Source organism: Dermochelys coriacea, chromosome 6 (genome assembly GCF_009764565.3).
Source record: "Dermochelys coriacea isolate rDerCor1 chromosome 6, rDerCor1.pri.v4, whole genome shotgun sequence".
Taxonomy (NCBI): domain Eukaryota; kingdom Metazoa; phylum Chordata; order Testudines; family Dermochelyidae; genus Dermochelys; species Dermochelys coriacea.
The window spans coordinates 86,396,989-86,424,065 of NC_050073.1; the positions used below are offsets into that span (position 1 = coordinate 86,396,989).

At 44.2% G+C, this 27,077-nt stretch overlaps 1 protein-coding gene across 22 annotated transcripts in view; it reads left to right on the forward strand.

The window, feature by feature from the left end:
* The window catches only part of TTLL5 (tubulin tyrosine ligase like 5), a 224,711-nt gene that overhangs the window by 93,448 nt on the left and 104,186 nt on the right, over positions 1-27,077 (forward strand). For 21 of the 22 annotated variants that reach the window (XR_006281938.1, XM_043516200.1, XM_043516204.1 and 18 more), the window contains 2 exons: positions 543-733; positions 21,375-21,529. Coding sequence is in view for 21 of the 22 variants with exons in the window: in XM_043516200.1 (XP_043372135.1) it covers positions 543-733; positions 21,375-21,529 (346 nt within the window). In the remaining variant the exon portion in view is untranslated. Of the gene's footprint in view, positions 1-542; positions 734-7,193; positions 7,569-21,374; positions 21,530-27,077 lie in introns of those variants that run through there. The other variant, XM_043516209.1, reaches the window with a different exon arrangement.

The window sequence follows — 27,077 nt, forward strand, 5'->3', positions numbered from 1 at the left end:
CTCACTTCATCGGATGCATTCAGTGGAAAATACCTGTTACTGATCCTTTTTGAATAGGGAGCCAAGTGTCCATGCTTTAAATTGTTTTAGGTCCAACTAACATAAAGAGAGATGTTTCTTCAGAGGCAACTTCCCTCTATTCACTTGGCTTCCAAACGTCCCCTCACTTTCTGGGATGAATGCAAAAATATCCTCTGTCTCTCAAATCCCCACACCTTGGCTGCTTCAGTTCCAGTCACTGTTCTAATACAGATAATTAATAAGTGAGAACAAACAGCCAGTGCCCATTGGAACTGGGTGCCATTAGCTGTTCTATCCTGAGGTGAACAAGGGTTCAGTGTTGGTGTGGAGAAGCTCAAATGTGCACAATGGAGCCTGTTGCAGAAGTTTCCTGCTGGCTTTTACTTCTATTGATGCAAATATACAAGTCTCTCCTATTTAATTCAGTGTCTTCGCTCCCTCCTCAGAGGGCATGAGGAGCTCTCTGCAGCCCAAAACATTGCTTCACTTTTCTAAGTGGATGAAAACTGTGTGTTTGGCAGGTTCGTGCCATCGCAGTCCAAGTGGGCAGCGTGTAGGCTCAGCCAGGATGCACAAGGATGCAGAAAACAGCTCTTCCCAGAGCAGACGCTACAACCACAGTATTGTAGCAGCAGAGTTGCAGCGGCTGGCGGAAAAGCAAGCAGCCAGGCAATATTCTCCACCCAGCCACATCAGCCTCCTTACACAGCAGGTATGTGATCAGTAAGGTTTTCCTGGTGACAACAGAAAAGACTGGCACGTCTCCTGAGTCAGAGCCAGTCAGAGCCAAGGATTGGGACAGACTGTTCTGGGAAGGGAGAATCTCATGAAAGTGCATTTCCTTCCCTTTTGCTGCTGTGGGATTGGGGACTAAAGCGCTCCTAGATTTTAGTTAAATTGCATAGGGAAATGCTTGAAGCCCTGTTCTCAAATGGTTAGACTGGACAAAGTATTAAAAAATACATTGTAAGGAAGAAATCTGCCCCAGCTGTCAGTGGAGAAGATCGATGGGGAAAGTAGGTCTTTCCCAAATCTTATTTCTTAATTTTTTTACTCCCTTAAAGTCAGCTGCCTCATTCCTCCATTGACTTGTCAAATGCTGGACTATGGCATTGTAAAGGGAGATTTTAACAGCCCAGCAAAGTGCCTAGGCCATTGCCAGTAACTGGACTATCAATTATTATGCTTATTGCCAAGAGCAGCTGTAAGGCCTTTATAGCAGTCTTAGCATAACTAGGCAGGCTAGGAGGGGAGGGACAGTGACCATGAGAATTGAGCAAGACTCTGCACCATCCTGTTGGGCTTTTTTAAAAATTGCTGAAGCATGCAGTTTTGAAAGACAGGAAGTATGTTTATATTTGATTTCTGGTGTGTGTTTGTCAGGGCCCATGAGACTGCAGACTCTGCAAAAACACATCCTGTATAACTAATGGCTTGAAACTTCTTGTGTAACAAATTGCTTGTTCAGAGGCTATTGGTGATTGACAAGCTATGTGATACTTTGAGCATAAAAAGGGGAAAGAGGGTTGGATCAAGTGAACTCTGCTGTGAATCCATCTTAAGGTCTCCAGTGGCAGATGGAAGGCTGGCCATCAAAAATCCGTTGACCATTCAAGACTACTCCAGACATTTGGGGTAACTTCATTTGGGGTGCTCTATAACCTGTTGTGTTTGTATGTGCTTGAGACTAAATAAAGTAAAGGCTTTAAGTGAAAGCACTCTTGTGTTGTACTGCTTGTGCCAACCATCTATCAGATGGATATACTGTACTCCCATTGATTTATTTCCTGACAGTATGTCGTAAAGAGTAAAGTTACCAAGAGCTTTGGGTGTAGATGAACCTGCATAACAGCATCATACGGGAATCGGGAAACCGTATCAGACCGACGAGCACAGCAGAAGATGTGTCTGTTTCCTTAAAAATGCCTGGGCAAGCAGAATGATAGCACTGGAAGTCTAGAGAGAACACATGGCAGGTTTAATGAGGTTTTGATAAAACGTGTTGCAATTAAATCCTAACTCCATTCTGAAATTCAAGCTAGTGTAGACTGCGGCAGCCCTTTTTGCTAAAAAGGACATCTTTCCAGGAACATATGACATTGTACTTCATGGTCTGTACTGGCTGCCTGTCGCTTTCCAGCTAGAGTTTTAAGGGGTTGGTTTTGAGTTACAATGTCCTAAATAACTTGAGAGTTATCTACATGAGAGACTACCTCTCCCCATGAAATACCCGCTGCACTTGTTGGCAGCTGAGACACTCAAGCTGGATCTCCCTCAGTTAATAAGAGATGGGTTGCTAGCAGTGTGTTTTTTTTTCCAAGTTGGATCCTCCACTTTGGAAATAACACTTTCCCATCCTGCACCTGGTACAAAATAGTCCAAATCAGCTGACTATCAGGAACACTGCAAAGCTCATCTACTTGAAAGGATATTTGGGGAGAGCTGATGTGGGTTTTGGATGAAAATGTTTTGCTATGTTTTCTGATGAATAGCTGAGTATTTCTGATGAATAGCTGATGGATAGTGAGTTGTATATACTGTTGTTCTGTTCCTGTTTTTATTTTATTGTTTTATTGGGTGTTTTCAAATGTCTGTTATGGAGCCTAGCACTGGGATAGGTGTGACTTATTTTGTTTTAGCATTTAAAAAAAAACTTTTGGGCACGTGGCTGACTCCGAGGTGTTGAATAGATTATGGACTCTTCTGCTTCTAGGCTAATGATCCCAGTTCAGTCCTAGTAGCTCTGACTAAATCTGACAGCTGTTCAGTGATCCTTGCATGAAGTTCATTGATGATCTTAGTTGGTCCCTAATGGACAGATGGCCATGGTACCAAAACCCTTTTAGAATTTGGCCCTCTTGTTTGTAGACCCAATAGAGAAGACAAGGACTGAGTCAGTCATGGAACCTGAACTAATGTTTTTCCCCTAGAGAGGATAGTCCCTCTAAGTCTGGATTGCCATTGGTGGGAACGATGAGGGAAGCTTGAATTACTGCTGCCAATAGCGTTCAATCCCCAAAACTATCAATCTGGCACTTTGCAGCAACTCTAAATATACTTGGAATAGAATATAGACTTTTATTTTATTTCAAAAGCTTGTCAGTAGAGTTGTTCAGAAATTTTCTGGTGGAACATTTTTTCTGTCAGACAGTGCTGATGCATCAAAAGTAAAACGTGTCATGGAAATACATTCCCTTTGACAAAAATTGTTTCTAAACGAAAATTGGAAAATTTTGATAAGATTGAAATGTTTCATTTCAGCATTTTTGGAGCAGATTTTGATTTTCTGTTTTGAAATTACTTGGTTTCAGTTTTATATTATAAAATATATTCATAGATACTAAGGTCAGAAGGGACCATTCTGATCATCTAGTCCGACCTCCTGCACAGCGCAGGCCACAGAATCTCACCCACCCACTCTTATGAAAAACCTCACCCATGTCTGAGCTATTGAAGTCCTTAAATCATGGTTTAAAGACTTCAAGGAGCAGAGAAGCCTCCCTCAAGTCAACCATGCCCCATGCTACAGAGGAAGGCGAAAAACCTCCAGGGCCTCTCCAATCTGCCCTGGAGGAAAATTCCTTCCCGACCCCAAATATGGCAATCAGCTAAACCCTGAGCATATGGGCAAGATTCACCAGCCACATACTACAGAAAATTCTTTCCTGGGTAACTCAGATCCCATCCATCTAATATCCCATCTCAGGGGATTTGGCCTATTTACCCTGAATATTTAAAGATCAATTACTTACCAAAATCCCATTATCCTATCATACCATCTCCTACATAAACTTATCGAGTAGAATCTTAAAGCCAGATAGATCTTTTGCCCCCACTGCTTCCCTTGGAAGGCTATTCCAAAACTTCACTCCTCTGATGGTTAAAAACCTTCGTCTGATTTCAAGTCTAAACTTCCTGGTGGCCAGTTTATACCCATTTGTTCTTGTGTCCACATTGGTGCTGAGCTTAAATAATTCCTCTCCCTCTCCTGTATTTATCCCTCTGATATATTTATAGAGAGCAATCATATCTCCCCTCAACCTTCTTTTAGTTAGGCTAAACAAGCCAAGCTCCTTAAGTCTCCTTTCATAAGACAAGTTTTCCATTCCTCGGATCATCCTAGTAGCCCTTCTCTGTACCTGCTCCAGTTTGAATTCATCCTTTTTAAACATGGGAGACCAGAACTGCACACAGTATTCTAGGTGAGGTCTCACCAGTGCCTTGTATAATGGTACTAAAACCTCCTTATCCCTACTGGAAATGCCTCTCCTGATGCATCCCAAAATCGCAATAGCTTTTTTCACAGCCATATCACATTGGCAGCTCATAGTCATCCTATGATCAACCAATACTCCAAGGTCCTTCTCCTCTTCCGTTACTTCTAATTGATGCGTCCCCAACTTATAACTAAAATTCTTGTTATTAATCCCTAAATGCATAACCTTACACTTCTCACTATTAAATTTCATCCTATTACTATTACTCCAGTTTACAAGGTCATCCAGATCCTCCTGTATAATATCCCGATCCTTCTCCAAATTGGCAATAGCTCCCAGCTTTGTATCATCTGCAAACTTTTAGCACACTCCCACTTTTTGTCCCATATAATGAAAAAATCAACAAAATCTAAATATTTTAGTCTAATTTTGAAACAGTGTTTTGATTAACCTGAAACCATTCCCCTCGCACCCCCACTGTTTGGAATGGAAGAAATTTCAAAATCATGAAGCTTTCCCTGAAGTGAAAAATCTGACTCCCACACAGGTCTACTTGTTAGTGTCTCCTAGTCTTTTTGCATAGAGAGCTCCAGCTGGCCTTTGGCCACTATTTACAAATGGCTGATGGGATTCTCGTGGCTTTGTCTGGCTTCCCTTTTCCATCACTGCTGATGAGACAAATTTGCATGGAGATAGTAATAGCTTTCGTCATCTTACAAAGGCCTAAATGCTTCCCTGGTAACTAATTGTGATGCAGAGTACACACACAGTTTTATGTTATGACTGACTGAATTGGGAATGGGGAGGAAGATGAGAGAACTGGTTTGAAGGAAATGCTTCCATCTCCATAAACAGTAGAGATGGCAAGGGAGATCCAGGCAGCAGACATGAATGATTGGATCTGAGGGCGTTCCAGTATTTTGTAAAAGGTAGTTGTAAATCTGGAAATATGTTGCTTGTATAAGGAGAGTGGCTAGTGTTGCTTTCATACTTCCAGGGTCTCCCAAGCTATGCACTCAAAGTGGTTAGGTTTAGGATGGGTCCAGAGTCCTCTATAGAAGGAAACTCAGAGTGGATGGGGGGACCTCATTTGAAGGCCACACTGCAATTAGTTAGGATCCCAGACCTTCCCTCGTTTTTCTGCCGATTGCAGTGCCTCATTTTTTATATGTAAATAGTCTTCAGAGACCACAGGTTCCAGCATGCAATGCTTCATTTTTACCTGAGCAACTGGAACACAATGTATTTTGGGATGTACAGTTTCTAAAAGCTTTGCTTCTGTATTGAAGATGAATATGGCCATGGTTTGTGTTTTAGAACTCTGTGGCTGAACTTTGACAACCCCAACACTGATCAACGTGTAGAGGTGTGAGGTAGTGCCAAAGATAAAGCTGAAATAGATGTTCACAACTTGGGATAAGAAAGGAAATTCAGCCCAATTCAGGGCTCTATCACTCTAGGGAGGGGAAGGGGTGACCAGAGTATAAACACTTGGGTACTTGTCTTTGGTGGTATAAGGGTTAATGACTGGAGTGCAGCCTGGTGACATGCATTGCTAGGCATCCTCTCAAGGCTTCAGAGATATGAGGCTTCAGAGACATGGTACTGCCCAGCCAGCAGTACCTTGAGTTACAGAATACCAAGGCAGAAAAGCCCAAGCAGGGAGCCCGCAGATGAACTCAACTCTTACTCTCCAGCTGCTGCAAGGAGCAACTTCTCAGTTCTGTGTCTGTCCCCATCTAGAGACATCCTACCTCTTGAGTGCCTGGGTAGCTGAACGCTGCACTTAAGACATACACAATCTTCTCTGCCTAGAAATATATAAGAAATACCCTGAAAGATGACTGTTTGGAGGAATCAGAACATAACTGTAAAGCCCAATGGGACATGGCTGAAGTAGGGACATTCTAAAAGGGCTTGTTACATAGAAGACACCTGGATAAGAATATTATCTTATTAATAAAATTGTTTGGAAGTCAATTCCACAGGCGTAGAACCCATGCAGCTTAGTTGTGAGAAGGGTGGCCTGTAGGACAGGGTTTTGCTATTTAGATTTCATCATCGCTAATTCATTATTTGTTGCTTTAGGCTAGTAATTCTCAATAGGAGGTCCGTGAGCCAAATGTGACCTGCCAAGGCTTCCTGTGTGGCCCATCAGCTCACCTTAAAAAAAGTTTAAATTCATGAACAGTGGTGTGCTCCCTATCATTTGCCTATGACGTCCTTAGTAAGTAACTTACTAGCAGTGCTTAATTTGTAATGAAAGAGGTGCTGGGGCTCAGCCCTCGCACAAATTTAGCATTGGCTGGCAGGTTGGAGAGTGGCAGCTGCTGGCCAGGTGCCCAGGTCTGAAGGCAGCACCATTGCCAGCAGCAGCACAGAAGTAAGGGTGGCATGGTATGGCATGGCCATCCTTAGTTCTACGCTGCTGCTGACTGTGGCACTGCCTTCAGAGCTGAACAGCCAGAGACCGGTGGCTGCTGGCCAGGAGCCCAAAGGTGTCAGCGCTATGAACTGCCAAGCCTAGAGGTACCAGGGTTCAGCCCTGGCAAGTCCCGGCACAAATTATGCCCTGCTTACTGGATCTTAAGTTCTCACAATAGCATCGGCTCTGATTGAGACTATGCCACCCATTTTTTCATTAGTGATGGATATGGAACAAAAAATGAATGTGTGGGAGTAAATGTCAAAGTCAACAGCAAAAATTGAGCTCTTAACCCAAACTGGCAGCAGATTTTTTTATTATGCCACCTCATTTAAACTCCAAAGCTTTGCATTTTCCAAACCACTGTATACATCTATGAAGTCATCAGTGTGAGGCACAACTTTTGAATCAAAGCACAGTAACTTCAGTGTGGCTATCCTCCTGACCATGTTGCAAGACATGACAGAATTTCAAATCTGAAGTCTTCGTACCACGCTGCGGATGTTCTCACTACTTCATTGACTGTACAGGAAAAAGCAACAACTGCTTCTCTTCAGATACTGTTGGTCCTAGCTAAAAAGAAAAAGCCTTTCCTTGATGTGGAGCTTGTGAAGGAGTGCATGTTAGAAATGCTGGAGGAGCTTTTTGCTAGAGATAAAAGCAAGGATGATATGAACCATGTGAATCAAGTTCTCCGGTCTGATTCCACGGGCAGTGCGAAGATTGGAGGTAATTTACAAAGATGGTTAGTTTGTCAGCACTGCGTTCTGATTTTAAAAATGTCAAATATGTCTCTTGCAGTGGATGAATCAAGCAATTTAATTGACACTAGCCAGCTATTGTTAGATTTTATGATGGTGAAATTTTCAAGGAAGATTTTTAGTGCTTAATACCATTAGAAACCTATGCCATAGGAGAGACCATTTTTGAAAAGGTAAAAGGCTTTTTTGGGGGGAGGAGGGAGGAAAGGTTTAGATCTGCAGAAAGTAAACTGGCTTGTTACAGATGAAGTCCCTCCAAGTCAGGGAAAGAGAAGGGCTTTGCTCCATGTTTGGCAGCGATACACCCTTCATTAAATACACTTCACTGCATCATTCACTAAGACTGTCCTGTGCAGTAAGTTGTCTGGAGAAAAAATGGGTATTGTGATGAGATTAGTGAACTACATATGCTCAATTTCTAGCTTGCAACATTGTCTTTGAAAGCTCTTTTATTGTCTCTAATCCCTGCTGTTCCTATCTGCACTTTTCCCTTGCCCCAAAGCATCCAATTAACATTTATTTTCCTACTCTTATGTTGCACCCTCTGTACCAAGATGCTTAAATTTCTTGTAACTATTAAACCAACTGGCTGCTGAAATGGCAAGGTTCAACAGGAAATTTTAAGAGCTAATAGCTAAAGAGGTGCAAATATATAAGCAAGATATTTCTGAGTATATCAGAAGCAGGAAACCTGAGAAAATTAGTGGGCCCCAGTTCTGGACTACCAGAGAAAAAATAATTTAAGGAGAATAAGGGCATTGCAGAGAAGTGGATTTCTTTGCATCAGATTTCACTAAAGAAGAAATTGGGAAGACACCAACCTCAGAATTTATTCTTTTCAGATAATGAAGTTGAGGTACTGTCAGACTGAGGTGTCAAAAGAGGAAAGAATGAAATAACCTGTGTGACAAAACTCTGTCCTTGCCTCCGTGGGTCCTGCGTTTCCTGGTGGATTTCGCTAGCCTCAGAGGCTCACTGTGACCCTCCACGTAACCCTTCTTTCTCTAGAGACAGTCTACTGAGCTATTTTCATCATAAGCCAGCGAGGGAGGTGAGGAGAAGTTATCCTTCCTCGCATAGTCTCTGTTGTCTCCCAGTCTCAGTGATTTAATCAGGGGCAAAGGTGTCGTGGGGGGGAGTCCAGGCCCATCCTCTACTCCGGGCTCCAGCCCAGGGACCCTAATAGTATCAGCTATGGTAGCTGACCTTTTAGAAACATGACATGTACAATTCCCTGGGCTACTTCCCCCACAGCAGCCCTCACTTCCTCAAGCTCCACTTCACCCTTACCTCAGGGCCTCCTTCCTTGTGCCTGATATGGTGTGTACTACTCAGCCTCTCCAACCGCGCAACTTGTTCCCACAGCTCCTGACATGCACCCCCACCTGACTGACTGGGAGACTTTTAACTAGTTTCAGCCAGCCCCTGACTGGCTTCAGGTGTCCCAATCAACCTAGCATTCTCCCTGCCTTCTGGAAAGTTCTTAATTGACCCCAGGTGTCTTAATTGACCTGGAGCAGCTGCCATTTCACTTATCCTGGTACCAGGGATTTGTTTAGCCTGGAGCTAATGTATCTATCTCCCACTACTTTTCTATTTGGCGGCTCCTTCACGGAGCCGTGAGCACGGGCGTGTACTTGGTGCGGTTCACTTCAATCCCAGACACCTGCCCCTTTTGCGGCGTGAGGGATACCCTGGCACATGTCTACCTGGAGTGTGCCAGGCTGCAGCCCCTATTCCGGCTCCTCACCAATATTTTATTACCTTTTTGGTTGCACTTCTCCCCTCACCTTCTCATTTATGCACTCCCTATCCATGGCCCCACAAAGTCACAGGATCTCCTGGTCAACCTCCTCCTGGCCCTAGCTAAAATGGCCATCTACAAAACCAGAGTGAGGAGGTTGGCCGATGGAGTCTTCTGTGACTGTGGGGCCTATTTCCGATCCTCGGTCCGTTCACGTATCCGGGCAGAGTTCCTCTGGGCGGCGTCCTCTGACTCCCTTGACGCCTTTGAGGAGCAGTGGGCGCTGTCCGGGGTTCTCTGCTCGGTGTCCCCGTCCGGTTCCCTTCGTTTGACCCTTTGACCGCACTCCTGTCCCTGTTATTTCATTAGTTGTCCCCTGGAATTTTTTGGATATCTAGGTCCTGTGGATCCCCCTTTTAGGCTGGGGGGGGATACTTTAGCAGCGGACGGGCTTCGCCCGCCCACTTCCCGGATCCCAATAAGACTACTTTTCTATAGCCATCTGGCCTTGCCCCGTCATACCTGATAAAGAGCAGGTAGTCCCCTGGACTGGATGGCCTTCCTCGAAGAATTCTGAAAATATAAAAATGAAGAGCTGCTAACAAAAACCTTCCCTCTCTCTTATTAAAGTTAGTTACTCTACCAGAGGATAATGTGTGATTATTTTTTTAAAAAGGCAAAAGGATATTCCTGGTGAGCCTTGCTTCAGTACCAGATACATTGGTTGGTTGAAATAATTTAAAATGTGAACTATAAACCACCAAGAGAAACATAAGACGGGACAAAAAAACTCTGTCTGATCTATTAGAATTCTTTGAGCTCATTAGCAAAATAGTAAATAAAAGAGAGCTGGTTAATATTATTTGGACTTTCAAAAAAGCCTTTGACAAAGTACCTTAAAAGAGGTAACTAGTCATGGACTGAGAGGTAACGTTCTATCATGGATTTGAAACTGGCTGAGACAGAAAACAAAGGGTAGGAATAGCTGATCAGTTTTTAACATGGCAAAAGACTAATGGGAGTAAAACATTGGAAGTGGTGTTTAAAAGTGTTAATGATCTGGAAAAAAAGGGGGGCACGAAATGGCAAAATTTATAGATGGTGCTTACATTAGGGAAGACTAGAAAAAACTGTGAGAGACTTAATGCTGGGTGACTGGGTAGCACAACGGACAAGCAAATAAGTAATGCATATTGTAAGGAATAAATTTAACTACTCATATATATTAGAGGGATCTAAATTAACTGTAATCACTAAGAAAAAGATGAGTTTCATTCTGGACTGCTCAGTGGAAACATCTGCTGTGCAAGAAGTCAAGAGAGAAAACAAAAGATGAGGATATATAAAGAATGGAATAGAAAATAATATTCTATTAAACAAAAAACAACGTTATGCCCTCACTTGGAATACTGTGTTCAATTCTGGTCACCCTATCTGAAACAGGATATAGCAAAAATAGAAGGGATTCAGAGATGGGTGATTGAAATGATTAGAGGCAGGGAAAGATTTCTGTATAAAGAAAGATTGAAAATAAGACTTTTAGTTTTAGGGAGGAGATGTGTTAGAGGGGACATGATGGAGATATGCAGAACAATGAATGGCATAGAAAACATAAATCATGTAGACTTTATTTACACTTTCTCATGATAGAACAAGGGAACATTCAAATACATTGGAAGGCAACCAATTTAAAACTGATAAAAGAAAATACTTATTTACACGGAACACACTTAACCTGTGGAATGCACTGCCACAACATATTAAGGCCAAGAGCTTAACAGAATTCAAAACCGTATCAGATGTACTTATACACAATAAGAACAGGCACAGTTACATTAGACAGGCTAACAAAAATTATATAAGGAATAGACCCTCAGACTTTGGAGCATAAGCCAACCACTGATAGACAGAGATTAGAAAGAAACTTGGCCTTTAAGCAGGTTTTCACAATTGTCCACTATGGGATTTCTTGCACCTTCCTCTGAATCATTGATCAGAAAGAATACTGTATTTGCTGGACTGCTGCTCTGAAGTGATCTGGCAATTTTTGTTTCTATGCTAATGTGAGTCCTTAACTCTGAGGAATCTGCATGCTCTGCTGCTTCTCCCACCTTTGTGACCCTTTCTCCTTTCCCACATTTTTTGCATTCTAGACAAGGTAATCTTCATTTTATGTATAAGGTTATTGAGATGATTGTGGTGAAGTAGTACTAGCAATATCTGGAGCAACATCTTGTGTTTCCCTGACTCTTTTCAGTGTTAGGCCTAGTCATGGCATTGAGTCTATACTTGTTTTTTTGGTTGAGCTGCTGGTGATGGACAAGACTGTGTTCATATTTTGAAGAATATGTGCAGTGGTTTGGGCTGCAGTGCTGTCAGTAGGCTGAGACACAGCTCTAGATCTTTTTTCAGGGTAGCAGCCGTGTTAGTCTGTATTCGCAAAAAGAAAAGGAGTACTTGTGGCACCTTGGAGACTAACAAACACCGAATGCATCCGATGAAGTGAGCTGTAACTCACGAAAGCTTATGCTCAAATTTGTTAGTCTCTAAGGTGCCACAAGTACTCCTTTTCTTTTCTCTAGATCTTTGTTTCTCTGGGTTATGACACTTCAGTTGCTCAGTTTGCCTGGCTGAGTTTGGGGTATGAATGAAAAAGCTGTTTGAGGCTGATGACACATGAAATAGAAGCAGTGTTGGGGGATGCAGCCTGAAGAAATGGCTGAATCAATACACACCCCTTCACCATGAGGGGTTTTTCCTAGTTTTTGGTAACTTGGTTAATAAACTAGGGATCTCACTGGATCCTCTGCTGCTTCTGGAGAGCCAAGTCAAGAAGCAGTAGTCAAAACAGCTTTTTTTTTTTTCCATCCATGGCTATGGCCTTCCCTGTTGGAGAGGATCTTGCAACAGTAATCCAGGCCTTTTTACCTACTGACTTAGTTACAACAGTGTTCTTTACAGTCTGTTACTTCTGAAGTCCACTCATAAAATGTATCTAGCACACAAGGTGGCTGCTTGTTTTCATGCTTGACAGAGCTTTCTGTAGGGAGCATGTTATATTGTGTTTTGCCGGTGTGCACAGGGACAGGTGGCACATGGATGTATATATGCCTCTTTCTGTGGATACTGTACAGCTTTTTCTCTGAAATATGCTGTAAGGTAAAAAGCGGGTCTCTCCTGAAGCACTGGATCTGTGTGAGGTCTCATATCACAGGGGCAGGGGGTCTGTTGCTGATATCAACCATGCTGTAGCACTTTGTGGTTATTAATGTTAGTGAACAGAAGAATTTGTTGAATTGGCCCAGCTTTGCAGGGAGGAGTAGGAGAGGAAACCTGAAGGGAGCACTGCCCCTCTCCATGAAGGAGAGTGTGAGGTTTCAGGACCCAGCTATCGTTAGGAACAGCTCCAGCTCTTCCAGCCAGGGAGTTTAATTAAAGGGATAACATCAGACCACCCAGGCAAGAGCTAGAATGAGCTGTCTCCTTCTCCACTATACAGCCAGCCAGTGCCCAAGGTCCAGCAGCCAGGCCTCCTGCAAATGTGTTGACAGATCCCCAGGAGAATGGCATTTTTCTTGCTCTACATTTTTCATTTGGACAAAAAGTGGATTTTAGCAGAAACCAGACACATTTGCTAAGCCTTTGCTGGCGGGGGGGAAGGGCTTTGGGGTGGCTAGCATGCAGTGCCTCAGGGTGACCTTGTAGGAATAGTCTGCCACAGGAACCCCACAATAAGGACCTTCCACTAGGTATCAGTGATCAAATCCAATCCTATGCAGCTCCTTTCCATGCTGCCTGTCTGTCTCTTACTGTGCAGCTTGGAGTCCCCTTGTCTTTAGCAAACTAAGGCTATGTCTACACTAGCACTTTTGTTGCTATAACTTATGTCGCTCAGAGTTGTGAAAAAACACCCCTCTGAATAACATAAGTTACAGCGACAGAAGCGCAGATGTGGACACTGCTATGTTGGCAGGAGATGCTCTCCCGCTGACATAGCTACCACCACTCATTGGGGGTGGTTTAATTATGTCGATGGGAGAGCTCTATCCCGTAGGCAAAGAGCAGCCACACGGGAGATCATACAGCTGCATCAGTACGGCTGTGCTGTTGTAAGATCACTAGTGTAGACATGGCCTAAACATGCCACAAAGCATAGCGCATGTGTGAATACACAGCTCAACTCCTATCCTGGACCTGAAAACTGTACATTCGGGCAGCTAAGTAGAGATTAGACTAAGACCACAAAACTCAGGACATGAATAAAAATCCATGTACTGCAGGGTTATCAGTGTTTAGTCCCTTGCTGTGGCTCAGCCTATTTCTCTCCTGGACATCTCAAGCTGCTTTGTTTCCCTTCTATAACTCTTTGGTTTGCTGTATGTGACTTTCTCTCTCTGTATCGTTGTAGGGCCCACTATTCCTCACCCCTTAGCTGTTCTTCACACACTGCTTGTTCTCCGGGATGGGTATTACTTTTGACAGTGCTGACTTGTGCAAATCAGTAATAACATGACGGGTCTCAGCAGAGGCTGTAGGAGGAGAAAATGTCAGGGTGGTTTCTGCAGCACAGGAATTGTGCCCCTCCTGCTGCTCTGAGGCTCCAGGGGGAATGGAAGCAGAGGCCTTTGTTACAGTGAAGTGGCCCCTGTAATCTGCAGAGCTGCCAAGCTGCCAAATGGGGCAGGCTGTGTAGCTAGGAACTCATGTCTGAGAAAGATTGTGCCCTGATCATCAATCATTTGACACATCCATGCCCCATCGAAATCACTCCCAGTGGGAAGTTTTGCGGTAGAGTGCTTAAATGAGAGCCTAACTCTTTGAGAAGAAGCAAGAGGCGAATTTAGCCATCCGTGGCAGCAGCACTAACTTTTTTTTTTTTTTTATTGTTAAATGGATGCATACGCTGGAGACACTACAAAGAAATCTCTGAGTTTGTCAGGTTTCCCAGGAATGTCTCTGGCAGGTCTTTGTCTGGAACATTTTCTGGAGACTGAAACACTTGTGCTCTGTATGCATATGTATATCCTGTAAGCTGGTAAACTCAGCAAGCAGGAAGGAATGTCACAGGCCTTTGGCCAGATCAGCCTTGGTGTGCACACAGATTTCACACCTCCCATCCTGTTAGCCCCAGTTCTCATTTCTTCTGGCTGGTCTTCTCAGCAAATGCAAATCTGTGCATGAAATGAAACTGTCTTGGAGAGGATTTGTACTGATTGGGTGTGGCCAGAAAGCTGACCTGGGTCATGAGAAGGTGACCCTGGAGTAGTGAGGTGTGTACTGTATGGTTTCTCCGAAGGGCCTTTAATGGGTGTATTTTGTCCTACTATTCAAACAGTGAATTGTGGGTTTAGTAAGAGGTTGGTGGTTTGGGGTTTCCTTTTGCTGTCCAGAAAAGAGGCAAGTTACGATCCAGCAATGTTTCCCACATTGGGATGGCCTGTTACATTCTGGCAGCTCAAAACACAGAGGAAAGCAAGGCAGACGGGCCGGCTCCAGTGCTCCCAGTTCCTCCAGCACTATTGTTGGACCCACTCAGCCAGGTTTGGCCTAGACCAGAGATGCATGTGCCATCTCTGTAAAATGCAACACACCGGTCTGGAGTGTGGAATGAATTATTAATCATAATTAATATTTGTATTACAGTAGCTCTCAGAGGCTCCTGCAAGAACAGGGCTCCATTGTGCTAGCTGACATACAGAAACAGTCACTGCCCCAAATAGCTTACAGTTCATGAAAAGTAACTCATGAAGAGTGGAGGAAGAGAGACACCATCAAAAAGTCCTTTTTTTTTTTTTTTTTTTTTTAAATGAGTAAAATTAGGTGTCTCCTCTCCCCCCTCAGATATAATTGACTGATCTCATAGGCAAGACTACAGAGGAGGGTCTTGGGGACAGTTTTGAAGGAGGCAGTTTAGTTGCCATACAGGTCAGCTCACAGAGGGCATGCCATATGTAAGGAGCAGCGTGGAAGAAAGCACAGAGCCATTTGTTTGAGAAGCAGACAAATGTGTGGATGATGCATCGTTGGTGACAATAAGCAACAAGAATGGATAAGCAGAGAGCAGCAAAATTATGGGAAAATATGTTCCAAACAGAACTTGGGAACTTAGTTCATAAAACTTATCTTAGTGGATGCTGAGGCATCCTCTCCTCACTACAACTCTGCTGCTGCCTCTTGATCTTAAATTACAGCTGCTAGCTATTCCAGCTCTGCCCATCTGTGCTGGGGAAGGATGTGTTCATGAGAAGATGTGTGGGAATGTGCACTCCACAAAGAGAAGTCTGAGTCATTCCATCAAATCCCATGGTGCACAACAACTGCCCAATGTTCTGTCCTGTAGAACCCCAGAGGGAATTGAATGGGGCTTGCCTATTTGTCCTTATTCACTATTCACTAGCAAAGGTGGCAGTGTCAAGTCCTGTGGCCTTTCAAATAGCACATCCCTATGGTAATGTCTTAGCCTTCTTGGTATGACTAGAAGAAGCCCTGGTGAGGTGATGCAAAATCAGAGGCTGTAAAATTTTACTAGTGAAATGATCCTCTGTCTGAGCCCAGATATGGTGCTGTAATCTTATTCCTTATGAGGCACCAGAGACTAAAGGGACTGATTCTGGACACGAGGAAGAGGAATTTTGGGCTGTACCTGCCCTACAGCAATCTGCCTAATCTGTCTGAAAGGGGAAAGTTATCTCACTAGTGTGCTCTTAAAGGGGATGGGGTTGTAGGATGCATAGTGCTGCCAAAGAATTCTGTGGCATTGGGGTGCCACGCTCCAAGGCAGCAGGACTTTTCATTCCCTCCTTGGAGTTGAGGAGGGTCCTTGGAGGAGGCACTAGAGCAGGCCATGTTGTGGAATGATGAGAGGCTGTACTCTTTAGAACACCTTTTCTTCCTGACCTAATTTAAAATGATCCACACTGAAAGCTGGGGCAGGTGCCATAAAGAGATATAGTGAGTACAAGTGGTTCCTTGAGCAGGTGGAATGGTCTGCTGGGGTCCTCGGGACTCCCTAGACAGTACTGCACTGATGTAGAAACCAGCAGTAGGACCAGGCTAATGCAGCACTTGGGTTTAAGTGTCTAGCCTGATAAGGTCCATGTGTGAATTCAGATTGGTATAGAAATCAGGTAAACGTTTTGCTTTAGTTCCAAACTAATCACCAGGTCCCTATTTGGGCTCCACTAGTCCTGCTGTTCTGTTTGCTCCATTTTCCATCCCTGAAGCAGCAGATTTTTCTATAAGTAGTTTCTGCTGCAGCCTTTTGGCTGGGTCCTACAAACTGTACAAACTCATCTGTTGCTAAACACTTCCCTGTGTCTGAAACAGTTTATCAGGTAACCAGTAATGACAGTCACCACTAGGAAAATCAAGGTCAAGCTATATGGCACAGACACTGTGGTGAGGGGGTACCCAGGAATCTGCCATGCCAAGACTCTGGCAAGCTAATTTTAGCAACTGAAACTTGCCAGAGCATGGAACAGTAAAAACAAGCCGTTGCACCCAAGCTGGTGGCCTGGCTGCAAGTAAGCTTTATGGTCTCTCTAGTTCTGTCTGAATCCATTGCCTGTATTTAATCCTGCTGGAATTTAAACACCTGTCTAGCTGGAATGTGTGAAATATCCTTACCCTTCACACTCTATTTGCTCACCTGTTTTGCCTGGAAAGACAGCTTTAAAATAAACAATATTGGGATATCAGAGAAAAATGCACCAAGGTATCAGATGGGGGGTGGAGAGGTGATACATGTCACTAAATGGACCTTGATATTGGTGTGTTGAGGGATGCGTTGGATCAGGTGCCCTGTGCATAGGCCTTCTCTAACAGAATTGTCATCGCTACTACTGACTGGCTAAGAATTGTACACATCCTATAGTGTTTGCCTCATCCACCTGTTACCTGTTGTCTTTATAGACTCTAAACTGTTTATGGGCAGTTACTGTCATTTATTAGATGTTTGTACAGCACCTAGTAAAATGAGGCCCAATCTGGTGTGTGATCTTTAGCTGCTACCATAATATAAATGCTTCATATTTATACAGAACTACAGAAGGGCTCAGTGTTCTCTCAGAAGACAGTTTCAAAATACCACTCTTTGTTGTTGTTGGTATAGGCAGGGCTGGTAGCGCCAACTAAGTTGCATAAGACTTCCCATAGAAAGACCATGTTTTCAGTTGCTTATAACTTTGCCAAACTTTAACCATTTGGGCTGAAATTTTCCATGGCAGGCATCTGCCTCAGGCTGAATTTTTGGGAGAAATTTTCAGCAAAAATGCTTGTTTTTAGAGAAATGAGGCTAGGAGAAATATGTTGGTTTGTGCATGTTTAAAAAATTCTGGCAGTTTTTTCTTTGAGATGCTCTAGTTGCCCTATGCTTTGGAGTAGGGACTTGAAATTTGGCAGATGGGTGGCTGGCCTTTGCATCATCCCTATGAAAATCTGTCCAAATTTGGCCAAATTATAAGCCTTTGAAAAACTGCAGTTTGAATATATTCATAGATTCATAGATACTAAGATCAGAAGGGACCATTCTGATCATCTAGTCCGACCTCCTGCACAGTGCAGGCCACAGAATCTCACCCACCCTCTCCTACGAAAAACCTCACCTATGTCTGAGCTATTGAAGTCCTCAAATCATGGTTTAAAGACTTCAAGGAGCAGAGAAGCCTCCCTCAAGTCACCCATGCCTCATGCTACAGAGGAAGGCGAAAGACCTCCAGGGCCTCTCCAATCTGCCCTGGAAGAAAATTCCTTCCCGACCCCAAATATGTAGATTCTAGCAGCTATATTCCCTGAAGATTCCATCCATACTGAAAATGCTTCATCTTTGGGCTTAACAGGACTTTTTCTGTAATTGCAGCTCTGGGCTGCGGTTTGTCAGGTCTGGGCTGGGCACTGTAACGGAAAGTGGGGAGCTTCTCTCCTATGTTCCATGACCAATTGCTAGGCCCAGGCAGCATGGAGGAGAAAGCTGCTTGACTCAAATGCAGAAAAATGAGAGTTGAAGTTGGGGGTGGGGAGTAAATAAATACAAGGAGACTGGATGCTCAAAGTGGGACTGGAAGATGGGATGATTGAGAGAGTAGAATTGATTGGACAAGGAGACTGGATCTGGGAACCAGTGGGCAGTGGGAGGGAGGGGAAACAGATTTGATGAGGAGCTAGGATGCAGGGAGAGAACTGGGACTGAATGAGCAAAAAAGGGTGGGACAAGGAGCCTGGAGAGGTGATGTCCTGGAGGAGACAAGCAACTGGAGACAAGAAGTGGAGAAAAAGAGACCAATCGAATGAGGAGCTGCGGGTGAGGGGAGCTGTGACTGGCTGAGCAAGGAGAGGTGGCGTTGAGAATCTGGAGCAGAGACTGGGACTCTGGAAGGATGAGACTAGATATTCTTGCGTAAAGAGGCTGGGACTGGAATGACAAGCCTGAATAATGGAGACTGGGACTAGCTAAAGCAGGGGTCTCAAAGTCCCAGCCCGCAGGCCATCTGCGGCCCGAGAACCTCCCCACTGCGGCCCGTGGAGGAGAGACCCATGCAGACGCTCTGCCAGCAATGTTTGCTGCAGGCTCCACCCCTCATAGCTCCCATTGGCTGAGGGAGAGGGACAGAGGTACCATCAGTAGTTGCCAGGCAGAGTCAGCCATGGAGGCAGGATCATTAGTTGCCAGGTGGAGTCCGCCATGGAGGCAGCGTCACTTTCTTCCACAATGACTATAAACAAGTCAAAATACCAAACACAACTATCTGATGCACACCTTGCTGCAATCCTGAATGTTTCAACTGCTCAGTCACTGAGGCCAAACAAACATCAACAAACTGACAGAACTGAAGCATTGCCAGGTGTCTGGCAAACACTAAAAACTCTCTGGCAGGCAAAGAATTGTATAAAGTTGTATGACAGTTTTTTATTATTTCTAAGAAAGTCAAAATAAAAAATACAATATAAACGTTTTCTTTTCTGAACACCATCTTCAGTGACATTATTGGTTCGCTGGGAGGCTTTGAGGACTGGCACTGGCCCTAAGGTAAATTGAGTTTGAGATCCCTGGGCTAAAGTAAGGAGCTGGGGTGGGGAAGAGATGGGACAGAAGGGGTCAACTAGGGGTTATGGGCAGAAGTGTCGTTGCCCACTAGTGCCCCATCCCCCTCTAGTGCTGGTCCACATCGAGGATGACATCCTACTACTGCTCTCAGTTACTCCACTATCTCATGTGACAGAGATCTGGGCAGTGAATGTAAAGGTTCCAACTCTCTGCTGATGATTCATGTGATTGTTAATATGATGCCATATGATGGAACTTGTGGGGGAAGAGAGGATGTCAATTCGTTTTTTAAAAACCTAGGAAATTACACACACAAAAACTACATTGCAACTGTAACTGTGTTATTTTAATGTCAAGCACTCAAAAGTTAGCAAATGCTAGAAGGAAGGTTGCTTATGCAGCCTTAATTTGACCCACTTGTATGTATGCATTATGATGGTCTTTAATTACACGATCACATGCTATTTTTTCCAGAGGACCCATCTCATTCAGTGCACAGAACAGATGATGCTTACTTAATGAGCTGCTATTCAATATTTTGTCTTCTCCTCATTGTTCAGTGTATGGCCCTAGGCCTTATTTATTGTACGCTGTTCAAACCCTGCTCTGAAGACAGAATTATTACTTTCCTCAAAATGGGCTTTTGTCAGTGCTCTCACCATAGTATCTGAGTTCTTGACAAACATTAATTAATTTATGTTCATAATCACTATGAAGTGAGGTGAGGTGGTGGTATTATTATCCCCTTTTTACAGATGACAAACTGCGGCACAGAGAGTAAGGTCAAAAATATCCACTAATTTTGAATGTCCAATTTGACACACCTAGGATCCCATTTTTCAGAATACTTAGCATTGTATGGCACTTTATATGTTCAGAGCACAGATCCCATTGACTTCAGTTGCAGCTGGGAGCATTCAGGACTTCTGCAAATCAGACTCCAAGGCCTCAAGTAGGCACACAGAAAATGAGAAACACACAATCAGTGACCACCTATGAAAAGTTTGGTTTAAGTGATTTGACTAGCATCACATAAGAACACTGTGGCAGCAATAGATTCCAATTCTCCAGGTCAGCATTCAGCTGCTTTAACCTAAGTATCCTGCATACAACAGTCTCTTTCAATATAAACCCTGATTCATCCCCAGAGCAGGTCCATTCTGTGCACTGAATGAGGCAGAGGTCCTGTGGAAAAAATAGTATGTGTTCATGTAATTAAAGACCGTATCATCATTCATGTACACAAGGGGTCTGAATTAAGATTGCCTGGACAGCCTAAATTCTAGCATTCCCTAACTTATGAGTGCTTGCCTTAGCAACCTTAATAATAGTCTTTTAACATATTTTTGTCTGCAATTTAATACTTATATTTCAGTAGTTAGGATCAGTGCCTCATTGTTTATGGGTGCTCTTCAAATATAGTAAGATGGTGCCAGCTCAGAGTTTGCACTCTCAAGAAGATGGGTGACCCAGGAAGGGTAATGGGAGAAGGATACAGATGAACAAGTAATATTTGTGTTAAGTATATATGCAATTTTCTTATAAATTGATAAAGCAAATGCAATAACCCCTGCCTCACTTCAGAGCTGACATTAATTGACTGGTTACCTAATTGGTTGAATAGCTTCAAGGGGGGTGGAAAATTTCTCCTATTTGGGGCAGAATTTGCTGCAAATTTTATGTAAGTAAAATGGTAATGGGTCAATTATAAATGTATAGAGTGACCTGGGGAAGTGGGGGGGGGGGGAAGGAGGAGCATCTGGCTTTTGTAAATGCTTGCTGCTGGTTTGAGTTTCATTGTTCTGAATTATAATCAGTGGTGCAGGGGCCCAGTGCTGCTTTCCTTTGGGAATTCTGCCCCTGCCCTTTCCCTTTTCCTCCCCTATGCTCCACTGCGTGGGTGTTTTACAATGAAGTGTTGATGCTGGAAGCCATTCAGAGTGGGGTGGCTTTGACAATGGCCCTCCCCATTGCTTCATGCAGCCAACACAGCTTTGCTCCAGTCCAAGAGAGCCTTTCTCCAGGGAGGAGGGGAAGGATTCTACAGGAGTCTTCCTTCCGTTATCAGACTGTCTAGCCAATGGTTTGTATCTTTCTCCGAGCCACCTGCTGTTACTTTCTTGGGTCTTTGTAGTGTCTGATGTATTTTTGTCTCTCTTTTTAGTTAACAAACCTGAACTTGGCAAGCAGAGCTGTAAGCAAAGGGAGCACAGCCTCCCCTCTCAGCCACCAGTCAGCACTTAACACAGGAGGGTCAACGAGGGCTGTTCAGGCAGATACTTCCACAACTGACAGCAAGCCTACCTCCTCAGCAGTCAGGTAAGTTAATCTGGCTGCCTCTGGCTTTTTGAGGGAGATGAATGCAGTGCACAGGGGCCAGGAGCTTGTTCACTTTCCTCATTAGCTTCTTGCTCAGGAGATCTTGTTCCAGGTGTAAAGAAACACAGTTCCCAGCATCTCCCAGATTCATCAGAAACATAGCCCATGAAAATAGCCCTTGATCCCAGGTGGTGGCAGTGCCATGGTGAAGGGAGGAAGAGGGGCTGGGCAGGTTGGATGAGTAGGAGATCTCTCTAAGCAGTTTCCTTCCAAGCACTTATCCAGGGCACAATTCCCTACCTGATGGCATAGAAAACTCCATCAGGGCCTGAGTTTGGTTAGGCTTTTCCCTGGATGCAAAGCTTGGGGGTTTGAAGACAAAGGAACAATCAGCAGAAAACTTCTTTCCTGGGAGTCTCCCTTTGAGTAGTTTCCTTCTATTCTCTCCTCATTTTTTCTAATCAAAGTAGAGCATAGGGATTTGCATTAGTGGTTAATATATCCCTTGGACTCTGAGGACTGTATATAATTCTCAATGGGGATAACTGCCCAAGGAGGGGAGGGGAGAGATGTGCCTGAAGGATTCTGAATGGGGCTTTGACTGGTGGTGTTGAGGCTAGGAGCTAAGTGGGGCTGCCGTTTTGTACAAGACTGAGTACAAGACTAGGATCTAGGTACTCCTGAGTTCTATTCCTTGTTCAGCCCCAACTACCTGTGGAAAGGTTGCTTCTCTTCCTCCCTTTCTGCCTCAGTTTTTGCCTTGTAAAATAGGGATAATGAGCCTAACCCTCTTAAGTGCTTGAGTTCTATGGATCGAAAGTGCCATGTTAAATGAAAATAATTAGTAGTGCTTGTTAATAAAAGCAGGAAAGCTGCTGGGGGTGGCTGATAAAACTTTAGAGGGGCACGGAGGAAGGAGTGTGCTCCGGGTGGTCCCCGCCCCCCTCAAATGGACCCTGCAACAGGAGGATTGAAATCTGTATCGGACAGCTCAGGCTTAAGCGGCTCTTGTTTCACCAGTCAGTGCCTTTCCCCCTGCCTGTAGAAGAGGAATGTGAGAAATGAATTCTTTGCCTGTGCCTGCCTTAGCACAGTGTTTGCCTGTGGGGTTTAGGATTATTGAGAGAGGCAGCAATTCTGTACTTGGAACCCAGCCAAGGGAGTTATTACCTAATCCAAATAAAGAACCTATCCAACAGGTGTACAGCCTCCTTCCTCTCCTGTGTAGCCTGTGAGAGCAGCAGAGTGCAGGCAACCCTGTATTGCTTCCATCTCCTCCTCCACACTGCCCGTACCAATGGGATTGGGCCCCAGGTTTAACAGGGCAAAGGGCTACTCAGTAGGACTCTTCCTTCCTTTGCAGATCTCTGCTGTAGGCCTCATGATCATGGTATCACTCTAAATCAGTTCCATTGTTATAGGCTGCACGTGCATCAGCTGCAGATCTGACAGTCCATCCATGGTTATAAAATCTTCTCCACCCCCATAATGCCCTGCTCTATGCTGGCAAAAGCAGCCCCAGAACTATTGCCTGACTTCAGTTGTTGTGTAACTTAGTGCCTGTAAGTATTTTATATATATTTTTATATATAGAGTACTTTTTTATATATATAAAACCCCCCAAAATAATTCATACCATAGCTCAGAGGTGGGCAAACTATGTGGCTCACGGGACCGTCCTGCCCGGCCCTTGAGCTCCTGGGCGGGGAGGCTAGCCCCTGGCCCCTCCCCTGCTGTCCCCCCTCCCCCGCAGCTTCAGCTTGCTGTGCCGCCAGCACTCTGGCCCTGTTGTTCCTGCAGCGTGGCGGCGTGGCTGGCTCCAGCGGGGCTGCGAGCTCTTGCTGCTCTTAACAGCATGGTAAGGGGTTAAAGAGTGGGGGGGGGTGCAGGGTTGCATAAGGAGCAGAGGGTCCCAGGGGGCAGTCAGGGGACAGGGAGCAGGGGGCAGTTGGATAGGGTGGAGGTTCTATGGGGGACGGTCAAGGGACGGGAGCGGGGTGGGGGGGGCTGGATAGGCATGGGAATCCCAGGGGGCCTGTCAAGGGGTGGGGGTGTGGATAGGGGTCGGGGCAGTCAGGGGACAAGGAGCAGGGAGGGTTGGATGGGTCGGGGGTTCTGAGGGGGGCAGTTGGGGCGGGAAGTGGGAGGAGGTGGATTGGGGATGCATAGCCTTCCCTACCCAGCCCTCCATACAGTTGCACAACCCTGATGTGGCCCTCGGGCCAAAAAGTTTGCCCACCTCTGCCACAGTGTCTTGCCTGTGTTAGTCTTGATGCCTTTGATGAGGCACTTAGGGTTTGGGCACTGAGAAAATTCCCTTCACAGTCCAGCACAGTAAGTGCTCACAATGCCTGCGAGTGGTACATTCCTCCAAAGAATGTTTGACCTGTGGTGCCTTAATCGCCAGAGCACAAAGCAAGCAAGGAGAGATGTCTCAAGAGACTCTTCGTTTGGAGGGGGTGTCTTGTCTGCATGGCTGCCTGCATCAAAGGGCCGGAATAATGGGAGCCAAAACCCTTAGATCTGTCTACAAATTAAAGGGGGAGTTTTTGAGAGCTGCTAGACAATTCAGAGTGCAAGAGTTCTGAGTACTGTTATCCACTTCTCTGAAGAAAGACTTGGAGTCATTGGAACTCTCTGAAGAAGAGGTCTTGAAGGACTTCTCAGAATCAAAGCACGATCTTCTTGTTCACAGAAATCATAGAAATGTAGGACTGGAAGGGATCTCGAGGTCATCAAATGCACACCCCTTCTGTGTTGAGGCAGGACCAAGTAAACCTGTAACTGTCTAACCTGTTCTTAAAAATCTCCATTGATAGGGATTTCACAACCTTCCTTGGAAGCCTATTCCAGTGCTTAACTATCCTTATAGTTGGAAAGTTTTTCATAATAAGAACGTAAGAACTGTCATACTGGGTCAGACCAAAGGTCCATCAAGCCCAGTATCCTGTCCTCTGACAGTGGCCAATGGCAGGTGCCCCAAGGGGAATGAACAGACAGGTTATCATCAAGTGATTCATGCCCTGTCACCCAAGCCCAGCTTCTGGCAAACAGGGGCTAGGGACACCATTCCTGTACATCCTGGCTAATAGCCATTGATAGACCTATCTAGCTCCCTTTTGAACCCCGTTATAGTATTGGCCTTCACAACACCCTCTGGCAAGGAGTTACAGAGGTTGACCGTGCGTTGCATGAAAAAATACTTTCTTGTGTTTGTTTTTAAACCTGCTACTGATTAATTTCATTTGGTGGCCACTTGTTCTTGTATTATGAGAAGAAGTAAATAACACTTCCTTATTTACTTTCTCCACACCACTCATGATTTTATAGACCTCTATCATATCCCCCCTTAGTCACCTCTTTTCCAAGCTGAAAAGTCCCAGTCTTATTAATCTCTCCTCATACGGAAGCCATTCTATATCCCTAATCATTTTTGTTGTCCTTTTCTGAACCTTTTCCAATTCCAATATCTTTTTTAAGATAGGGCAACCACATCTGCACACAGTATTCAAGGTGTGGGCATACCATGGTTTAGAGGCAATATGATATTTTCTGTCTTATTATCTATCCCTTTCTTGATTCCCAACGTTTTGTTCGCTTTTTTGATTGCCACTGCCCATTGACAGGTTTCAGAGTAGCAGCTGTGTTAGTCTGTATTCGCAAAAAGAAAAGAAGTACTTGTTGCACCTTTAGAGACTAACAAATTCTAAGGTGTCACAAGTACTCCTTTTCTTACTGCCCATTGAGTGGATGATTTCTGAGAACTATCCACAGTGATGCCAAGATCTCTTTCTTGAGTGGTAACAGCTAATTTAGACCCCATCGTTGTATATGTATAGTTAGAATTACGTTTTCCAATGTGCATTACTTTGCATTTATCAACATTGACTGAGCAACAAAATGGCAGATGAAATTTAGTAACCCAGTTTTGTGAGATCTTTTTGTAACTCTTCGCAGTCTGTCTGGGACTTAAGTGTCTAGAATAGTTTTGTATCCTCTTCAAATTTTGCCACCTCACTGTTTACCCCTTTTTCCAGATCACTTATGAATATGTTAAATAGGACTGGTCCCAGTACAGATCCCTGGGGGACACCACTATTTACCTCTCTCCATTCTGAAAACTGACCATTTATTCCTACCCTTTGTTTCCTATCTTTTAACCAGTTACCAATCCATGAGAGAACCTTCCCTCTTATCCCATGACTGCTTATTTTGCTTAAGAGCCTTTGGTGAGGGACCTTGTCAAAGGCTTTCTGAAAATCTAAATACACTATATCCACTGGATCTCCTTTTGTATGCATGCTTGTTGACCCCCCTCAAAGAATTCTAGTAGATTGGCGAGGCATGATTTCCCTTTACAAAAACCATGTTGACTATTTCCCAACAAATTATGTTAATCTATGTGTCTGACAATTTTGTTATTTACAATAGTTTCAACCAATTTGCCTGGTACTGAAGTGAGGCTTACTGGCCTGTAGTTGCCAGGGTCACCTCTGGAGCCCTTTTTAAAAATTGGCATCAATTTAGCTGTCCTCCAGTCATTTGGTACAGAAGCTGATTGAAATGATAGTTAGTCCTACAATTTCACATTTGAGTTCCTTCAGAACTCTTGGGTGAATACCATCAGGTCCTGGAGACCTATTACTGTTTAGTTTATCAATTTGTTCCAAAACCACCTCTAATGACACCTCAATTTGGAACAGTTCCTCTGATCTGCCACCCAAAAAGAATGGCTCAGGTTTGGGAATCTCCCTCACATCCTCAACAGTGAAGACCGATGCAAAGAATTCATTTAGTTTCTCTGCAATGGCCTTATTGTCTTTGAGTGCTCCGTTAGCATCTTGATCATCCAGCGGTCCCACTGGTTGTTTAGCAGGCGCTTTGCTTCTGATGTATTTTAAATTTTTTTTCTATTACTTTTGGAGTCTTTGGCTAGCTGTTCTTCAAATTCTTTTTTGGTCTTTCTAATTATATTTTTACACTTCATTTGCCAGAGTTTATGCTCTTTTCTATTTTCCTCATTAGGATTTATTTTCCACTTTTTAAAGGATGCCTTTTTGCCTCTCACTGCTGCTTTTACTTTGTTGTTTAACAACGGTGGCTCTTATTTGGTTCTCTTACTATGTTTTTTAAATTGGAGTATACATTTAAGTTGAGCCTCTATTCATAGATTCATAGATACTAAGGTCAGAAGGGACCATTCTGATCATCTAGTCCGACCTCCTGCACAGCGCAGGCCACAGAATCTCACCCACCCACTCCTATGAAAAACCTCACCCATGTCTGAGCTATTGAAGTCCTTAAATCATGGTTCAAAGACTTCAGGGAGCAGAGAAGCCTCCCTCAAGTCAACCATGCCCCATGCTACAGAGGAAGGCGAAAAACCTCCAGGGCCTCTCCAATCTGCCCTGGAGGAAAATTCCTTCCCGACCCCAAATATGGCAATCAGCTAAACCCTGAGCATATGGGCAAGATTCACCAGCCAGATACCCAGGAAAGAATTTTCTATAGTAACTCAGATCCCATCCATCTAATATCCCATCTCAGG